This window comes from Hypoxylon fragiforme (assembly GCF_022984875.1).
Source record: "Hypoxylon fragiforme strain CBS 206.31 chromosome Unknown GGS25scaffold_1, whole genome shotgun sequence".
Classification (NCBI taxonomy): Eukaryota; Fungi; Ascomycota; class Sordariomycetes; order Xylariales; family Hypoxylaceae; genus Hypoxylon; species Hypoxylon fragiforme.
The window spans coordinates 502,453-520,636 of record NW_026054756.1 but is presented as its reverse complement, the minus strand read 5'-3'; the positions used below and the strand labels follow the sequence as shown (position 1 = coordinate 520,636).

Sequence of the window (18,184 nt, the reverse complement as noted above, 5' to 3'; positions counted from 1 at the left end):
TAAATACTCGATTAGTTTCTTACTTAACATGTCCGTTATAAAAACGTTAATAAGTTAAATTAATAATATTTTATACGCATCGTTTATTTCGTTAAAATATAAAAATATAAATAATATTAAAATCGATAATTTGTTTATGTGCGAGAATTAAGGGATTATAAAATACGTTATATGTTTAAATATAATTAAAAAGCTTAATAATTTAATAATAATAATAAGTTAATTAGCTTTATTTATAATAAAATTCGCAATTATTATTAATAACTTTAAAATAAAACTTTATATTTTATAATAAATACGAAATAAAAAATATAAAATTTATAAGTTTTATATGTATAAAATAGATATTTTTTTTTTGGAAAAAGAAGATTATTATATGCGATTTTATAAGTATATATTAAATATTTTTTAATAAGTAATAATAAGATAAGTTTAAATAATAAAATCCGTTAAAGGTAAATATTTAGCTTAAAAAATAAACATATATAAAAAAATAAATATCGATATAATTAAAATAAACTTAATATTATTAATAAAACGTAACTTAATTATATTATTTATTAAACATAAATAAATTATATTAACTATGAAACGCGTAATTAAAGCTTTTTTAAGATAATAAGCTTTAAAAGGGTTACTAAGTAAAGCACGATAAACTTTTAACTTTATTAAAATTAAAAAGTTAATTTTAATAAAAACCTTTAATGTTAAAATGTAAAAAAATGTTAAAAAAGTAATAAAAAACCGAAAGAATAAACTTAAAGAAAAATAAAAAAAATGTTAATAAATAAAATAAGTATTATTTAAATTAAAATGCTAAAACTTACTTCTTTTATAATTAAATATAAAGATTTCTTATAATTAAAAAGTAATAAATATTTCATTTTTTTTACGTATCGATTTAAAAGGCATAATTTATTTTCTTTAAATATTATAATTAAAGTTTTAAAATAGATTAAAAAACATATAATAACTTAATTAAAACACGATAAATTTAATAAAAAAAAGTTTATAGCTTACGTATATATCCACGTTAAAAACTAAAATTTAAAAACGAGAAAACTTAGGCAATTATAGCGCGCGCGAGCGTGTGCCTTTTAATATTTAATATTTTACATAATAGAATTAAGAAGCAACGATACTTATTAACCTACCTTACCTAAGATAGTATGCACTTGCCTAGGTTAGGTACCTAGGTATCTAAGATACACATATGACATGTCACAAACTATTAAGTAATTGAGTGTCACAATAACAAATCGATAAAAGAATAAATGTCAAAGTAGTAAACATAATATTGATTATTTGTAAACCTTGAGCCTATTTACATGAGAACCAGGGTATCAATCACCACGATACATAGAAACAAGACTATTTGGTGTCAAATTCTGAATAGTGTTGGTTGGCAGCGGTAAAACCATTGCTTCAAGGGGGGGTCAAATTTGCTATCTGTTACAGAGGTTTGCGTTATTGCTGAGAGCTATGTATCTGATTATGACCAGCACCGACAATTAGAGCAATCGCAATCGCATGTTTTATAACGACAGTTCTTGGAATAGAACCACGTTGAAATCAATAAAATCAAAAAATAGAAATTTAGACACGAAGAGGAGGGTTTTGTTCTTTTGCGAAAATAGGATCCTTGTGAAACTTTCTCTTGCTTGTCTCTTTGCTTGCTGCTTTTGCTGCTTTGCTGTCAAGGTTATCTCTTGCTTTTCCATTCCTTCTCTTTCTCCTCTTTTCCACTGGACGTGTGCCACAGCCAGGGCGACTGCTCTGCCTCGCCCTGCTATAGATATTACAACGAGCGTAGAGAAGAATATGCCTGCCGCCTTGCCTTAGATTTTTGTATCGCATTGCTTTCCATGGCAGACCCGCCTCTGTATAAAGTTGTTCAAATATGCCCCCCCGCCTGTTTCACGCCTCATCACCAAACCATTGTATTCCCTTGAGGATTTGCCAAGTTGCTCCCGCGAGCAGTATTTTTAGTCGTCATGATCGAAAAAAGGTAGTTGTAGGTGTCACAATAATGGTACAAGAAGACAAGTCGATGCTGAAAATCAATGATGCAACTTTTGGAGTCCTCTCTACCTAGACCTGCTGACCCAATCCAAGTAATAACCTGGAGGGTATAAAGGCCGAATATGCTTGTGTATGTGTGCGTGTTTGTGTGTGAAAGTCATTATGTCATTAACGGGCGTACGCGGAGATCTAAGTCGTTCGATCTTCGACGTTGCAAATCTAGTCTTAATCCTTCCGGAGGAATTTGAATGATTTAGTCAGATCGCTTGCGCTTCTTCTTGCCCTGACTCTCACTGGGGGATTCGTCTGAAGACATGTCGCTCGAGCTTCCGGGAACCTCAGACGCAACCTGGAAGAGTACCTTGCCAAAGTTGGCATAGTCTGTCTCACCCGGGGGCATTAAGTCGAGTCCCTCTTCACTGGTGTCGATTATGTTCATAACAATGGCACCACTACCATGGGTTCGTGCATGCTGAGATAGATTGTCACTTCGGGAGAACTTCTTACCGCACTCATGGCATTCGAAGGGCTTATCTTGTGTGTGGAGAGAGCGGTAGTGGCGCTTCAGGTGTTCTTGTCTGCGGAAACGACGGTTGCACAGTTCACAAACAAAAGTCTTGCTGGGGTCCTCAGTCAATGATTGCTTGCGACCTCGACGGTTTGGTGGGGCTGGCAATGGACCTCCTTGCGCACTTGATCCCGAGGTTGAGCCGCCGACATTGTTGTTGTCCTCCGGCGCGTCATCCTGGTAATGTTGGTGGTCATCGTCCCCTTGGTTAGAGTTGGAATCCGCAGCGACATTCATGATGGGTACAGCCTTTCGAGATTCCTTCTTCGACCTCTTTATCTTCTTATCCTTGTGTCCGTCGTGGTCCGATGAACAAGACGGGCTGGTATGACCAGATGATGCACAAGAAGAACCGTCCTCGGTATCAAAATCACCTTCAGCAAGGAAGGAATCGTGACCAAGGGATAATGTTGTGGAACAGGTGGCAGAGCGGGATCTCTTTACGTCAGCACTGGAGTGATCACCGATATTCACAAGACGGTTGACGAAGTCGTCCTCGGATTCCAAATCGGAGATATCCTCGAATGATGGCAGACCGTGATGAACTTCAGGGTTGAAGTCGAAAGCTCCGAGTGGTTGTTTTTGGAGAGCTTCACCCCTGAACTCCTCCAACGCGACAGGGGCAGAAAACTCGGGTGCTAAAGTGGAGTTTGACACACCGCCAACAGTGAGGTTCCGGGGGTCGCAGAAGTCCACGTCTTGTTCTGACGCGACGGATCGTGCATATGGGGGAGGAGATGGGGATAATGAAGGGCACGATTCAGTTGACAGAAAGTCACCTGAAATGCTGGAATTAAGAGAAGGGGTGTTTCCTGGTTGTGATTGTAGGTAAACTATATTAAAGGGGAAAAAAAGAAAGTTAGCGACTTTTTCTTTTTTTAAATTGATTTTAATTCTTGAATTGATTGATTTCTTTGGGGGAGATTTTAAGATGGAAAAGATTAAAATGGATTAGAACGAAAGATAGAAAGATAAGCGGTGAATTGGAATTGGGAATCGGGAATCAGGAAAGCCCCGCCAAATATTGACTTGGGACCTGAAACTTAACCTTCCAATTCTCCGCAAACCCATCCAAATTTAGATATTTTAAGATTTTGGCCATTGTATTTAAATGACCCTTAAATAATGGTGAATGCTTAAAAAAGGTCAAAGATAAAAGAAGATAAAGATAGAGATAAAAGATTAAATCTAATCAGATTCAAATAACAAATATAGAAATTGAGATAACAACATAAAACAGAATATTGGTGAAAACGAAGCAAAATGAATATTAAAAAAAAGAAAAAGAAAAAGAAAAAGATAAAAGATAAAACCTACCAGGCGTCAAAGGTGGTGAACCGCAGTTCGCCCAGTCTAGATTCTCTAAACTCTCGGGCACCGTCTCGATCTCGGGCTTGACCATCTCGCATCCGTCTAATCCAGAGAACATCGGGTTCAAAGGTGTCGCCAACATATCGCTTGTGTTGCATGGGCTTCCCATCGAACTGCCCGACGTGGACAATGGAGGCGTAGCTGGGTAGTAGTAGCCATCGTTGTCACATAGCTCAGTCTCGAGCATCAGCTTTCCAGGGTGGGCCTGTAGTAGAATGCTTGGTCGTTGCGTGCTCTGCGGCGATGCGGCGGGGGTCAGGTTGCTTGGTATGGAACTGAAAAGCTTAGCTGGCATTTGTTGTGGTTGTTGCGAACAGGACGAGTTCGGTCTGGAGTACATCGGCGTCGAAGGTAATGTGGGCACAACGGGAAACACCTGTTGCTGCTGCATTTGTTGGAAGCCCGGCTGCTGCTGGCTGAAGTGGCCGTGATGCCTGTTCTCCGGGTTGGGATCCGGTGTGTAGTAAAAAAACGGCGCCGGCCCCATCTGGGAGCTCATCATAGTTGAATCCATTGTCGTCGTCACTTGAACCAGAACCACCAAGTCAGTCCTGTGGCCAGTGACTACTAGTATATCAAATCCGCTCTGAAACTAACCTGATACTGGTCTTCAAGTGTGTCGTCCGATAATGGTATTTTAAACAAAGGTTTCCTTCTTTCCTCTTCTGTGAATGTTTATAAATTAAGTATATTGTTAAGTGTACTATACACTCTGCTTGTTTGCTTGTGGGTTGTTGGTTGGGTGGGCGGTTGGCCTAAAGATGGTGGTGTCGGTTCCTGAATGTCTTGAAGGAATGAACGGCGGTATATCGATATGATTTCAGAAAGACCGTCTTAGTTGCTGGTGACTCGGTGTGTGATGTTATACATTGACCTGTTCTCGACTTTGGACTCCCCGAGTATTATCGTCGAGTAACGGGCGTGGGAGCTGTGTATAGGTGCAACTTTGTATGTATACTTAAAGAAGGGCAGGATGTTCGAAGGATTCGAACAGTTCCAAAACTCGAGTCACGGAAGAAACAAGAGAACCGATAGGGTTATGAAGAAGAAAGTGAACAGACTCTACAGTCGACCGATATGTCGATCACGGACTAGGTAAGAGAGTAATGAACGTGGTTGAAGGGAACCTTGAGAGGATAATGAAATAGTCAAAGCCCAGATCAACGACACCAGATAAAAAGCCCATCGATAGGCACCTGGGAGGGTACCGGGTGGAATGGAGGGACCCATTAGAGAACCCACTCAACCCATGTACCATAGCATGTCTCACTTGGGGAAAAGCTGACAGGGGGACTAGTAAAGATGGTCCTGGTCGGGCCTGGGTCGACTAGCCACTGGCCAACCTTGTCCGCTGCATGTCTGGGGCAAAACGGAACGTGAGATGGAGTGGGTTGTGTCGACTGGTACTTAGCTGGTACTATGTGGGCGCAGCCACCGAGCGATTCTAAATCTGGATAGATAGTGGAGGGGGTTCAAGTACCGCCTATGGAGGTGTACTTCTTCTGTCTTGCTATCTTACTCTACATACATACATATGTACATACATACACTAACTACTACATACTAGACTACTTAAGACTACATACATACATAGTATAATGTAGTATGTACTAGGTATTCATTTTCTTGTCGACGGACAGCAGAAACCTTGTCCGACTGGTCGTGTACCTGCTGCATACATAGTGCTGCATACATAGTGCATAGTGCATACCTCTCAAGCCCCGTTCGTTTATACTACTTATGTACTATGTGTCTACGCACGCGCAAGCATACGACACCTTGCATATCGCCTACAACCTCTAGAGGGCGATGAGGGCGATACGGGCTCTCTTGCAGACCCAGCCGAGTCTTGTGAATAATGCCTAGTATATTATCTAGATAAGTATTATAGTAGCGATAGTGACAGTTTATACCTTTCAATATCCTCTCCGTAACCTAGGAGTCTTATGTCAGGTCCTAGATATGCATGCATATGTAGGTATAGATAGCTAATACTTTCGAAAATGGTTGTTCTCTATACAATGCTCGTCATAATCCAACAGTTTTACCATGTGCGTGCCAAGATTTACTATAGAGGTGCTAAGTTAGGTTGGGTATAAGTAGTCATCCAAACGGTTTGTACATGCATACCTCGTGCATAATAATAATAAGTTCACATATGTATAACAAACATGCAGGTGAGACGACGCCTACACCGTAGTATCTCGGCGGTCTTTCCTCCCCATGGCAGTCGAGCCATTTTGGGGTAATAGATTGCCATTTTGCACAAGTATAGGATTTTCATGAATGGTTGGAACATGTAACTATACTTACATACATACATACTTCACGTTGAATGTATGTATATGTACAATACATGATCCGACAACTGTGATAGGTGGATTTGACCGCTGGACCACAGGAAGAAGCGAGCCACACGATTTGCATAACTCGTCTTTCTCTATCTTTTTTTTGCTAGAGGTTGTGTTCAACTGCAACATTGCACAGCCAGTCACTGAACGCCGTTCAGCCTTCGCGCGACTCGGAGTCCTCTGCGCCAGCCCATCATGCCGTCCAGTTGAAGGACGTGATGGAATGCAGGTACAGGCGGGCAGGCGTTGCGCTGTGGATCACATTCGTCACTCAGCGCTTTCACGAGAAAGACTTTGCGCCTATCCTAAGGCCCGACGCTGTCGATTGGATCACGGTGAGTGCGGTACCCAAAATGTCGGATACTTTACCGTAGCTGGTGGTGTTCAGATTGGGAGATAATGAGATCATGTCTCTTGCAGCGGCATCGACACTGGGCTCTAGGCTAAGCCCCCTTGACATCAGGACCCTAGATTCTCCAAAGAATCAAGACAGCAAAACAGTGTATGTATTTTGAAGATCATCCGACAGGTCGATTTGGAAATCTTCCAATCTGCCGATGAGTGAATTCCCACTAACACGACGTGAGGAGGTAACAAATGGAGTTTTCATGTACACACATACAGTAGGTGAGTTTTGCCAAGTAGAATCCGCCGTGAGGCAGCCTACCTTCGTATGCCCAATAGTATCGTATTGGAGGTATTTTACCAAAGGTGAATCCAATTTTTCCCTTTCTTAGGCGGCGAAGTTGTTGGAGCAATTGAAGACCAATGATATGTGATTTTTGCCTAAGGTGCCCTCGCATTGGTAGATTGACGACAGATTAACTTGTGATGAAGCAGATTTTCAATCTATCTGTTAAAATTCGGTTGCATTGATTGGGACTTGGAAACACTGGATCGGCTCTGGACACGGTGTGAGTGGGCAAAAGCCAGCCAAGACGCGCGGGTTCCTGATACGGGTTCCTGATATGCAAACACTCTACATAAGCCTAAGTTGAGTCGTTCCTAGGTTCCTAGATGCAACCCATTCATCCAGAGGAAACAGCCTAGAGACGCCTACGCCACGCCGACCATCGAATCACGATAGAGGAAGCGTGTTGACGGAACGCGCAATGGGGTTTCGTTTGGTGTCATCACAAGAATTGCGAGATGGGGTTGGCTGAATGCAGGCAATGGATATTGGCTTATTCTCACGCGATAGGTCGATAGTGATTAACTGAATTGCCTCGTCCCGATTCGTAATTCAAGCACGAGAACATGAGCATCACAGTGATGCTTTTGCTACATATCAGCATATTTTCTGTTACATGTGAGATTAGACCCCGCATCAATAATTGTGATGGAGAATCCGATGGGCTCTATCTCACAGTCTAAGGTACTAGAGGCTGGAGGTAATAGGAGTAGAAGTGATATTTGGTAGCATCCAAACATTAAAGCTGAGTTGAGAGACTTGATAGGGGAGAAGTGAGATTAGATATTACATATTATGGTAAATCTAGGTAGTTATCGTGATGAACCATACTACATATGTAGTAAGGTAAAGGATGTGACGAGTCATTGAAGATTTGTTTATTATTGCGACTTATAAAAATAGTTCAAGTTGTTGTATGTGAGGAATAAAGCATGAGAAGCATGAGTAGGGCTACCTAAAGTTAGTGTATTAGGTATTCTTCTAATTTCCTGTTCAACTGTTGTTTCTTTCTATCTTCAATCTTACTTCCCTTTCGCTTTCCTTGACCTTAAAGTTCTCTTTGCTTTTAACTATTATTAGTGTATTAAGTACCTAGGGTACAATACATACATGTAGGTGCAATACATCAGTAATATCATGTATTATACCACACCTCGGGTTCTTCCAGTACAACCATTGGGCAATCAGGCTGTTGCAGCACGCCTGCAATTCCAACATCAAACCTTGCCTAAAGGTTAAATTCTAGAGCCTAGAGTTAAGAAAACCCGACACGGCCATGACTTCCAATGTTTCCGCGCTTGCTTCGGAATACCAAGGTACTTAGATAATGTAGTTCAATATTTAGAAAGACCGATAGAAAATCAATTTTCTTCCTTTTTAGCCTTCAAGGTTTCTGGTCAACGGTTCCAACGTGGTTATCTCGTGTATTCCCGTCCACCTCGTGCATTTCGTGCAGTCTACGAATATCCTCATCTCCACCATGTAACGAACGCTGTATGTACCGTATGTATGTATGTATGTATGTACACGTTTTCAACTCTCGGGATTTAAAATGTCAGATTTATTTACATCTCTTCAAACTCTTCAGAGTCTTCACTAATTCCAGTATATTCTGCAAACATCATGATCGAGGGGATATCAAGGTAATGGATCGGGCCATAATTACGCATGGCGCGCTCTAGAAGTCGTATCGCCAAATACATACCTACATTTTGGTGATACAACTCTTGAACACCAGACTTGATCACCGCTTTCTCACCGGGCCTGCACTACCAGCTACTAACCTACTAAACTTAGTGTCTGCGTAGGTATCATTGATGTATGTATGTCATGGCTTGACAGTCTCCAAGGCTGCATTGCTATACACACGATTCTCCGTTTAGAGAATGTTTGGGTACCATCAAAGCATCCAAGGATCCATCGTTCGTTTCATTATTTGACCGTGCATACTAGTGCATTGGTTAATGCATTTGGCAAATGCATTCGCATCCATTACCACCATAGCAGCATAGTGTGCATAATTGTGGTCCATAAAGTATGTACACACTTACATTAAATACATACGATACATAGTACAGTCGATAATACAGTCGATACTACGAATAACTACCCTACTATGAAAGTGCTAATAAGCGGTGGAGCGTCTTCTTTCTATCGGACTAAAGCCCAAATCAGGAAGCTTATCATAACCCAGGCGATCGTTCCACCGCTAAAGTGCCTAGACACTCTGCTGGGAGTTCCGAATTTACAGGGTATCCATAACTGTTCTGTGGAAGACTTCCGGCTCGACAGCACCCCCAGCGAAAGGCCATCTACCTAGGTCATCTACCTAGGTAGCTAATTTGCCTCCCATTATGCGGCCTAACACCCGGCTCCCACCGTGCTGGAAACTAGAAGACGTCAGGGTATCAATCCTACATAGGGCACCTGGGTACTGTACATGCCTAGGTAATTACGTGTAGGTATGTATGTCAGAGAGTCCAGAGACAGGTCAAGTAACTTGAAGTAAGTACCGTCTGATGGAGGGTACATCTCAGTTCTTCTCCACACCAATCGCCTTGCTTTCGGCCTATTCCATCGACCCGTACCTTGCATACTAAATGTGTGCCTGCAGTATTCGTCCTGCAGGAACAATGCAGGAGCGGCACATTATTACTGTACATAGTAAGGCACTAGCAAGTCGGTATGCAAGCCAGGTATGTAAAGTGATCCGGAATCCAACTACTATGTAGATTTGTACATCTAACTAATTCTTATCTGACAGAAGTGAAAGACGCGGAGAAGAGCAGTAGTAACTACATATGTAGCTCCATATCAGATAAAAGGCTGTAACTAACACTATCGCATCCTTACGGCATAGATACATGCTCAGCTATTAGTAGTAGGTAACTATACTCACCTACATACTTCGTACATATAGTTACTACTCAGGCAATTCAGGTTATGTTCAATGTCATCTTACTGTTATTAAACGATTAAAGGCTAAAATCTCCATCTGCGATATTGAAGCAGATAGCATCCATATTCAATACATGTGCATACAATCCTACGCAAGTCATCCATCAAGTACGCCAATGGCATTCCCCGATATTAATGACAAAAAAGACCCTGAAAAAAAGAGAACTATTGTCTTGATATCAATCAACACTAACCCATCAATTGGCTTGTAGCCTTCATGAGAAAAGGCTACGAATGCCATAGACTAGGCGGTGGAGCTTCCAGAACAAACTGTAGTCTCCGCGGAACCGGCCCAGAACATTAAAATTTCCTGTACGAGAACTTCAGGATACTGTTGTGGTACGTGACAAGTGACAGCTTATATAGAGGCCCGTGCTATCCCAAGCTTCTCAACCTGGCAGGAACACCGTAATGACCGAATATTGAAAAAGCGAGCAAGTGGCAATATTCAAACCTCGCTGCCCAATACAAGCAACACTTTCACGTTTTTTAGTTCAACTACCGATCTTGAAGTAGTATCGTGACTACTAGATAGGTAGGCAGTGAGTCGATACCTACCTAGTAGGTTATGGTATGTATGAGTGTACATGCAAAGAGTAGGGCTACTAGGTTGTCGACAGAGGACCGAAAAAAAAACCTCCGAAAGCTCTTTGCTACGTATTCACATACCTAGTACGTACATAACTACATGCCAATAAGCCGGAAACTCCACCGTAACATCTTCATCTTGTTGGTCCCAACGCCCTGGAACATACGATACCAAATACATACAGTACACAATTATGTTTCTATCACGCGAGGTCTAGAGCCTCAACTCACGTCAAGGGAGGCTAGGAAGCCTCGATCACAATATTCCCACTTCAAATCGCAAATACAGTACCTGATGTTATGCCTACATAGATCATAAGCAGGTATTTTACCAACAGACCAACGCCTGTTTTTCTTTCGATGCACCCAGGGAAAAGGAAGAGGTTCCAGTAACCTGGAGGTGAGAGATAGCGCCTCTTCTCGACTGTTCGTCTATCACCTGCGAGATCATGGCGTGCTCTCTCATGATTCCCTGTCGAGAACATGGAATACCTTGATCACTTCCACGGGCCGCATGGAGTAGGAGCCGTCTTCCGCACCGGTCAGCGCAATTGATATGTCGGCAACAAGGACTAAAAGAGGAACAGCGTTCTTCCTTCAAACCGCTCCCCCAGATTCGTGGAATAAGATAGTACGTACATCTGGAAGCAAACCCATGTGATAATGCGACGCCGCAGGCAAGCAAGCTCGAAATGAGGAACGCTTTTAGTTTAAGCTTGAACAAGGAAGCCTAGCATGATCCTATTCTAGGTGTGATTCTGGAAGATCTTGAGGGATTCTCTCAACTTCTTGGCTTTCTTACCGGCATATTTTGGACCAATCAGGGCAAATACCAACCCAGACGCCAGTATGGGAGGAAGCCCGGCACCAGAGTCCCAACCTAGCAGGTTGCGGGACATCCTAGGAAGCTGTTTCTCATTCGGGCCTACGACACAGTTGTTGTTGCAAGGGAGAAACAGTGGCAAAAGGGTATGGTAGCATTCAGGATGTGAATCTCCAAACATCTGATCACTACCAAGGTACTCGTCAGCCCGTGAACTGCTTGGTGGTTTCCGGTAAGCGAACCGACTAGCTTTTCTGTAAACAAGCGTCTGATATGCTGTTTCGAAAGAACCATGACAAGCCATAACAAGCCATGACTGTAATGCTAAACATCAAACGATCTGAGACATGATAGGTAGGTCACTCCATGCAATGCATGTACTGTATGCATGCACGATTACGTATGTACAGTATAATAATTGTAGATATATCATAACTGGAGAAGCAATCTATTTCCAACAAACGAGCCTTTCCATACTATGTACATGTAGATACAAACCTATATTACCTATTACATACGTCGTACCTACATGTCTATTATCTACCCAGATAGCTACTTACATGGTAATCGCCAAGTTGATATTAGATAGTTTTATCAGCTATCAGAAAAAGCGTCAAGTCTGTTCGCTAATTGCTAATTGCGTAGCAAGCATGCCGCTATATCCTTGGGACGCACAAGTCCGAGAACGGTCATGTCTTCGTCGAAGACCAGACTTTAGAAAATATGAGATGCGGAACAAATAATCCATATGAGCGCACCTAGCTATAACTGCCCAGGTACCTTTACCTATCTATCTACTCTGCCAATACTATTATCTATATCATATCTACATATGTAATAGTACATAATAGTATGAATCTGTATGATATGTACGTGTATGTACGTAAGTTAGAGCCATGTACTCCGCAAAAACTAATAAGAAGGCTAATAAGAATGAAGGCGAACTAATAAACAGATCCAATATTAGAAGCCATACTATGTAGCATCCATGAAAGTCGTCTTTGACCTAGCAGCCGGGCAGCCAGGCAAGCTTAAGGTAGCTTAGCTTAGGTTAAAGGTGAAGAGTGTATACCGAGCAGCCCACATCTGTAGTTCACTTTAACCACTCACCACTCTCACCACTTACCACATGTAGTAGACCGTCTGTTACCTCAAGTGCTATACCTGCCTACCCTACCTACTATAGCACACTAGATATGTACGCACTTGAGCCGTTACCAACTTCAATACCTTTCCAGCTTTCAAGGGTTTATTTAGTCGCAAATGATTAATGATCCTTAGCTCAACTCCAGGGCCCTTTAGACTTCTTTGCTAACTAACATCCATTTAGTACTAAAGTACCCAGGCTCACGATCCCTTCTTCCCCGTTGCTATTTAGTCCCCGCTAATGCAGGTCCCGGCCCAATTGGCAACGTTCCGCCGTCTCTTCTCGAACGCTTCTTTTCGTCCGTTTCAGCAAAGCGTCACCTTTGTATTATGGTACCGGCAAAGCCACCCTGGCTACAGAGTACATACGTACAGACAGGCTAGCTACTAGGAAACTAGTACGTACAATGTACGTATATTTACCTATCTGTATGGTAGAGAACAGGTACATAGATGGTACGCAGACGTTGCTGGGTTAATTCCCTCCCCACTTTCCCTCCAGCCACCAACTTGAAGCTATCGTTATCCATAAGCGAGGCGAACATTGCACCGAAAAACTGTCTGTGAGGCAACGATAGCATGATTAAGGGATTGTGAAGCCCCGGTTTTTGTTGCATAGCATCTAACCCGCCTTGAAATTCGGCCTCCATTTTTATTTTTCTTCTTATTCTTCTCCATCTCTCTGTTATGCCTTCCGATAGGTACATAACTATGCTAGGTAAGGTACAACACATGCATGCACATGCATAGACTGGTAGAGTCTAACTTAAGGGAAGATAAATACTACCTACTATGTAATATTATCGTGCAATATACTAGGAATATTAGGTATATACCTAGGTAATTACCTAACACTCCATGTCTCTCTAACCTAACCACGTTTACCTAGCCCTGCACTTTTCCTTAGCATCGTCCCAGTGCCATAGGCATGGATGCTTCCAAAACCTACGATAGAACATTCCAACAGGACCCAGACCGTAAACTCACCTTGAGGGGACCCCCAGGCTGGCTTAGGCCTTCCCGGAGCCAGGCATGTAGGTTAGTTAAGTGTTGTAACCTATGTTTGTCTGTACCTACCTACGGATACCTCCGAATTCAACTTACCTACGTGTAGTTACAACATTCATATCCTGACAGACAGGACTACGCGTATGTATACTATTATCAGATATCGTTTCCATGCGCATAAACCACAAGTCAAGTTTCCATATGATGGGACGGACCGAACAACGGTCAAACCAAGCTAATTAAGTGCTGTACAATACATACTTACCTATAGGTAAGCATGTATGCTGCTATAGGTAGGTGGTTCGGTGGTCAAGGCGCCTCTATAGACGATAGATACACTTGATTTCGATATAGTTACAAGTTACTCAATTAACATGACAAACGTGAGATCGCAAGCTAAGATGCCTTAATAAGTTTCTATCTCGTCTTTCTTTTTCTTTTACTTTTTCTTGTTTTTGGTGTAGAAACAAACAAACACACACCATCTATCTCACGGTTATTGCCGATCTTTTTCTTCTCTGACGACGATCTCAAAGTCCCAAGTTCCAACCGCTGTTTCCCTCTCTTCCCTCTCTCTTTCCTCCATGCAAGTCCCGGCTTTTAGTGTCCGCTAGGGACCATATATGGGATGCATAGCAGATCATCATCTCCCTACCACACACAACCCCTCCCCATCCAAACGGCCTCCGGGGCAAGGTGAGAACGGGCAAGGAAGGGCAAAGGTCTCTCTCTTTTCCAACAAATAGCATTCTCCATCCCTAAGGCCGCGAGCCCGCGACGGTGCCCGTCCGTCCATATTCGTTAGGGTGTGGGGCCTTAGTATCTTTGGGTATCTACACTACACTACGCTATTAATAAGTGAGGAGAAGGATCCCGATAACTCTAGAAACTTCAATGTCATTTCCAGTAATAGATACATAAGTTATTAGATGTACGCTATCTGACGACGCATACGTAAGTCAGTGATGGATGACCCTGGAAGATTCAAGTTGCACAAACGCAACGGCGTCAGCAAGCCCATACATACTACACACCTGGCAGTCTACACTAGATACTAGTTATTAGTAGTACATGGCTCAAGTTCATGCAGGTACGGGAACGGAAGGGGAAAATCTAAGAAGGAGAAAGAGGGAAAAGAGTCTTGGAGTCTTGGAGTCTAGCGCTTCTCTTAAATCATTGGCCGCTTGTTTTTTCTCTTCTTGTCAAACCCCGATTATCCACCCTATGGTATCGTGGACTTCCAGGCAAGTGGTTGATCCCCAGCTTCTTCTCTCGGGGACCAAATGCAGAAAATGTCGTTACACCACAGTACGGATGTAGCACGTGAATAACAAATATCATCATCGCTAATACATACATAGTTTGACGCTGAGTTTGGTTCGAAGGAATCACGTTCCTGCCCAGGTAGGTAAGGTAGCTTAGCTGATAGGCAAATACTCCCGTTCCCATCATCTATCTACATACCCAGATATGTATCAGGTCATTTGTAACTTGGCAAGTTGTATCACCACATGCCATCACATCGATAGTTCCCAACCCCACGTGTTCTCTCACGTCTGTCGCTACCCTACCCTATGTGCGCTATGGTAGGTAGGTACCTACCTACATACTAACTATTAACCCAACTATCAACCTATCTAACCTAAGCATGTACCTAGTGGTTAGACGTCGTCAAGGTCCAGGGCCTCTTCCTTGATGTCTCTTCTGAATCTACATGCTCTTACAATGACTTACATAGCAACTATTAGTTATCTTTTCCCCAAAGATCGCTGTCGAAAAGCCAACCTTATTAAAGGACCTTCCTAAATGTAATAGCGCGAGGTGGTGCTACGGGCCGAACTGATGACGACATTGGCAAAGCGTGATGCATTATCCATGTGACTATTATTATTATACTATTATAGGTACATCCATAGTAGTGTTTCTTTTAACATCTCCAACTTTTGGAGTGGTGTTGTGTGGTGTTGCGTCGTGAGACTTTTACCGCATAGGTAGGTACAAGCAGCTATCTCACCTAGTGTAGTCTGCCCATAGTCACATAGTCGTTCCGCAGCTACGGTAACTATGTCATTTTAATGCTGTGGGAACAACAGCTAGAGGTTTGACATCAATGATGTTACCTAGTATGTAGGCAGGTATTGTACTAGACAGGTACTGCATACGATACCTCCCCAGGCACCTAAAGGACGCACGTGTATGTATGTAGGTACAGTAAGTGCAGCCGAGGCATTTGCAAACAAGAGCAAACCGTTCTGATTTCCCTTCTCTCGAAAAATCGCTCGAACCCCCCAACAGCGTCGACCAGAAGCGCTTCGATTTTACCAACCAACATTGAACGCTCCCGCTCCCAAGTCCTATCCAGGTATGTATATGTAGGTTTCTTCAAAGAACCAACAGCATATTACATGATGTCTCGGAAGGGAGCCGCGAGATGCATGTGTAGGAGAGCCCTACGTGCCTACATACACAGGGAGGCTGTTTGGGTAGGTAGGGTAGGGTGTCGACCTAATACCGGCTCCCGCAATATCGGTGGCACTTCATCACCATACTTTCTTTTTCTTTTCGAGGAATTTTCTTTTTTTTTTGCTTCTTTTCCCCCTTCCCTTTAAACAATACAATATTACAGTGGAAGTAAAAAAAAAAAAAGTAAAGAGTAAAATAAAGTACCCCGCCACGCACTCACATGCAATGTAAAAAAGCCCTTCCTTCCCTTGCTACGTAGGTGAGGTTGGTACCTACTGTAGGTTATGTAGGTTAATTGCAGCTGCTGGGAATGGAAATGATAGAAATGGTTCCTCCCCCTCGGGTTCCCTTTCTCTTTCTCTAACCCCCAATTCTATCTCTTTCTGCCCCCCGTAACATAACAAACGTACTTGCCTTAGGGGCTATGTAGGTAGGCATACTGTCTACGAAGTAAAGTAAAGTAAAGTAAATGGAGATAGATTAATAACTGCGCCCTGTTCTCTGCTCTTCGCTTCCCCGCCCGATCACCAAACACACGGGATCGCCGAGATCTACCTAACCACATAACAGTTCCCGCCCTTCTTTTCCTCAATGTTCAATTTGCGGAGTTGGGAGTTGGGAGTTTGGGTTTGCGGCTCTGTGCAGCGGGTTAGCGGTTCGTTCGAAGGGGAGGGAACCTCTTCCCTTACGTAGAAGGTAACTAGGTATGATACATATGTACATAGGTGTGGGTAGGTTTCGGGAAGCTGGCGTTCTAGTTTCGACGTCACCGACTGTTAGTTACATAGTTACCTACTATGTAGGTACTGGTAGGTGCATAGGTATGTAGGACATGTCGTCCCAGCGGCGGGCTAGCTAGCATCAAACCTAACTACATGCCACGGCAACGTTGACACCTACCTATCTACCTCAAGCTTATCTACCTACCTACCTTATGTTACTTACATTAATTAGGTAGGTATCTAGACGCCTACTTAGCTGCGGCGTGGATAGGTAGTTACAGAGGTCACGGTGTCTCCGTCAGTCAAGGCTTTCGATAAGACCATGGATTGGAGACGGGCGCAGCAGATATTAGATACTGCCTACATTCAACTCGTATGTACATACCTTCCTACCTATGTACTACTCACTCGTACAAAAGCCCGCAAAGGCCTACCTACCCCATCGCCTCGCCAGCCATTGGGTTAGGGTTAAGGATGGAACGGCCTGCTAGAATCTTCCCTCTCGGATCAGATCACCGCCAAAGTACGGCTTATCAGCGGCCGTACCTGCACACATACCTAGGCAGGTAACTAGGTAGGCAGATGGTTGCTTCTCGTCTCAGCGAAGCACGCTGCGTGCTGCGATCCCTTGATCCCATTGATCCTTCTGGGGGGTTTGTTGTATTACGTGCCTAGGCTGGCTCGGTGTATTAGGGTTGATGATACCCCAAGGCCGACTTGGCTTTTTTTTTTTTTTTTTTTTTTTTTTTTCTGTCTGGGTACGAAGCTGGAGGTATATCTATGTAGGAGAGTTGCCTACCTAGATAGGTAGGTACCTAGATAGGTAGGTAGGTATGTTACCTCGGATTACGTGCAGACAGCTACAGCTAGTAAGGCACACTCGTGGACTAGAGGTAACTACATAGATGTCTACATGTAGGTACGGTTGCTGATAGGTAGGATTACTTTTTTTTGGATATATATTTCCCTCTCTCTTGGTACTACCCACGATACATATTTGGGTTCATGTGCAGTGCAGTGATAAGTAAGTTGCTGCCGTAGAATCCGATCCGGTAAATATATGCGCGGAGGGAATCTGCATGCATGCGTGTGTAAGTACGCTCCGTATGCAATGCAAGTTACTGCTGCTGCTGCTGCTCGTACGAAATATCTCCTTAATGCAAAAGCGCGGGGCTGTGTAGTGGGTGGTATGGTAAAGAATAAAAAAAACCGTGTCTGTCTTGTCTTGTAAGGATTCTGGTATAACATAACATGAACATACCTACATCATGTCCGTCCGGCTGACCTGACGTCCCAATCCTTCCTTGGACCCCAAGCGCCGGAACCAGTAATAGAGTGCATTATCTCCATCGGGGTTGCGTGTGTATGCAGGTAAGTAGTGTGGGCATGTTGCATACATATTGCATGCAGCGTTTTGAGTATGTATGTACCTACCTATACGCCCAAGACCTCTATTCTGGATCGACGCTTCAA

At 42.9% G+C, this 18,184-nt stretch overlaps 1 protein-coding gene across 1 annotated transcript; it reads right to left on the bottom strand.

Annotated features, from left to right (window-relative positions):
- Window positions 1-2,058: 2,058 nt before the first annotated feature.
- On the bottom strand, window positions 2,059-4,891 carry GGS25DRAFT_6787 (uncharacterized protein). Its single transcript, XM_049265955.1, has 3 exons — window positions 4,745-4,891; window positions 3,908-4,482; window positions 2,059-3,423 (listed from the first exon to the last, which is right to left on the bottom strand). The coding sequence occupies exons 2-3, from the start codon at window positions 4,473-4,475 to the stop codon at window positions 2,276-2,278; spliced, it is 1,716 nt and encodes a 571-aa protein (XP_049120944.1). The 5' UTR covers window positions 4,476-4,482; window positions 4,745-4,891; the 3' UTR covers window positions 2,059-2,275.
- Window positions 4,892-18,184: the final 13,293 nt, after the last annotated feature.

What these genes read in the sequence shown, in the direction of transcription:
- GGS25DRAFT_6787 (XM_049265955.1), bottom strand. Translation starts at nt 4,475, where the DNA reads ATGGATTCAACTATGATGAGCTCCCAGATGGGGCCGGCGCCGTTTTTT. An exon ending in TTCACCACCTTTGACGCCTG is followed by an intron (nt 3,424 to 3,907) that starts GTAGGTTTTATC and finishes CCTTTAATATAG; the next exon opens with TTTACCTACAATCACAACCA.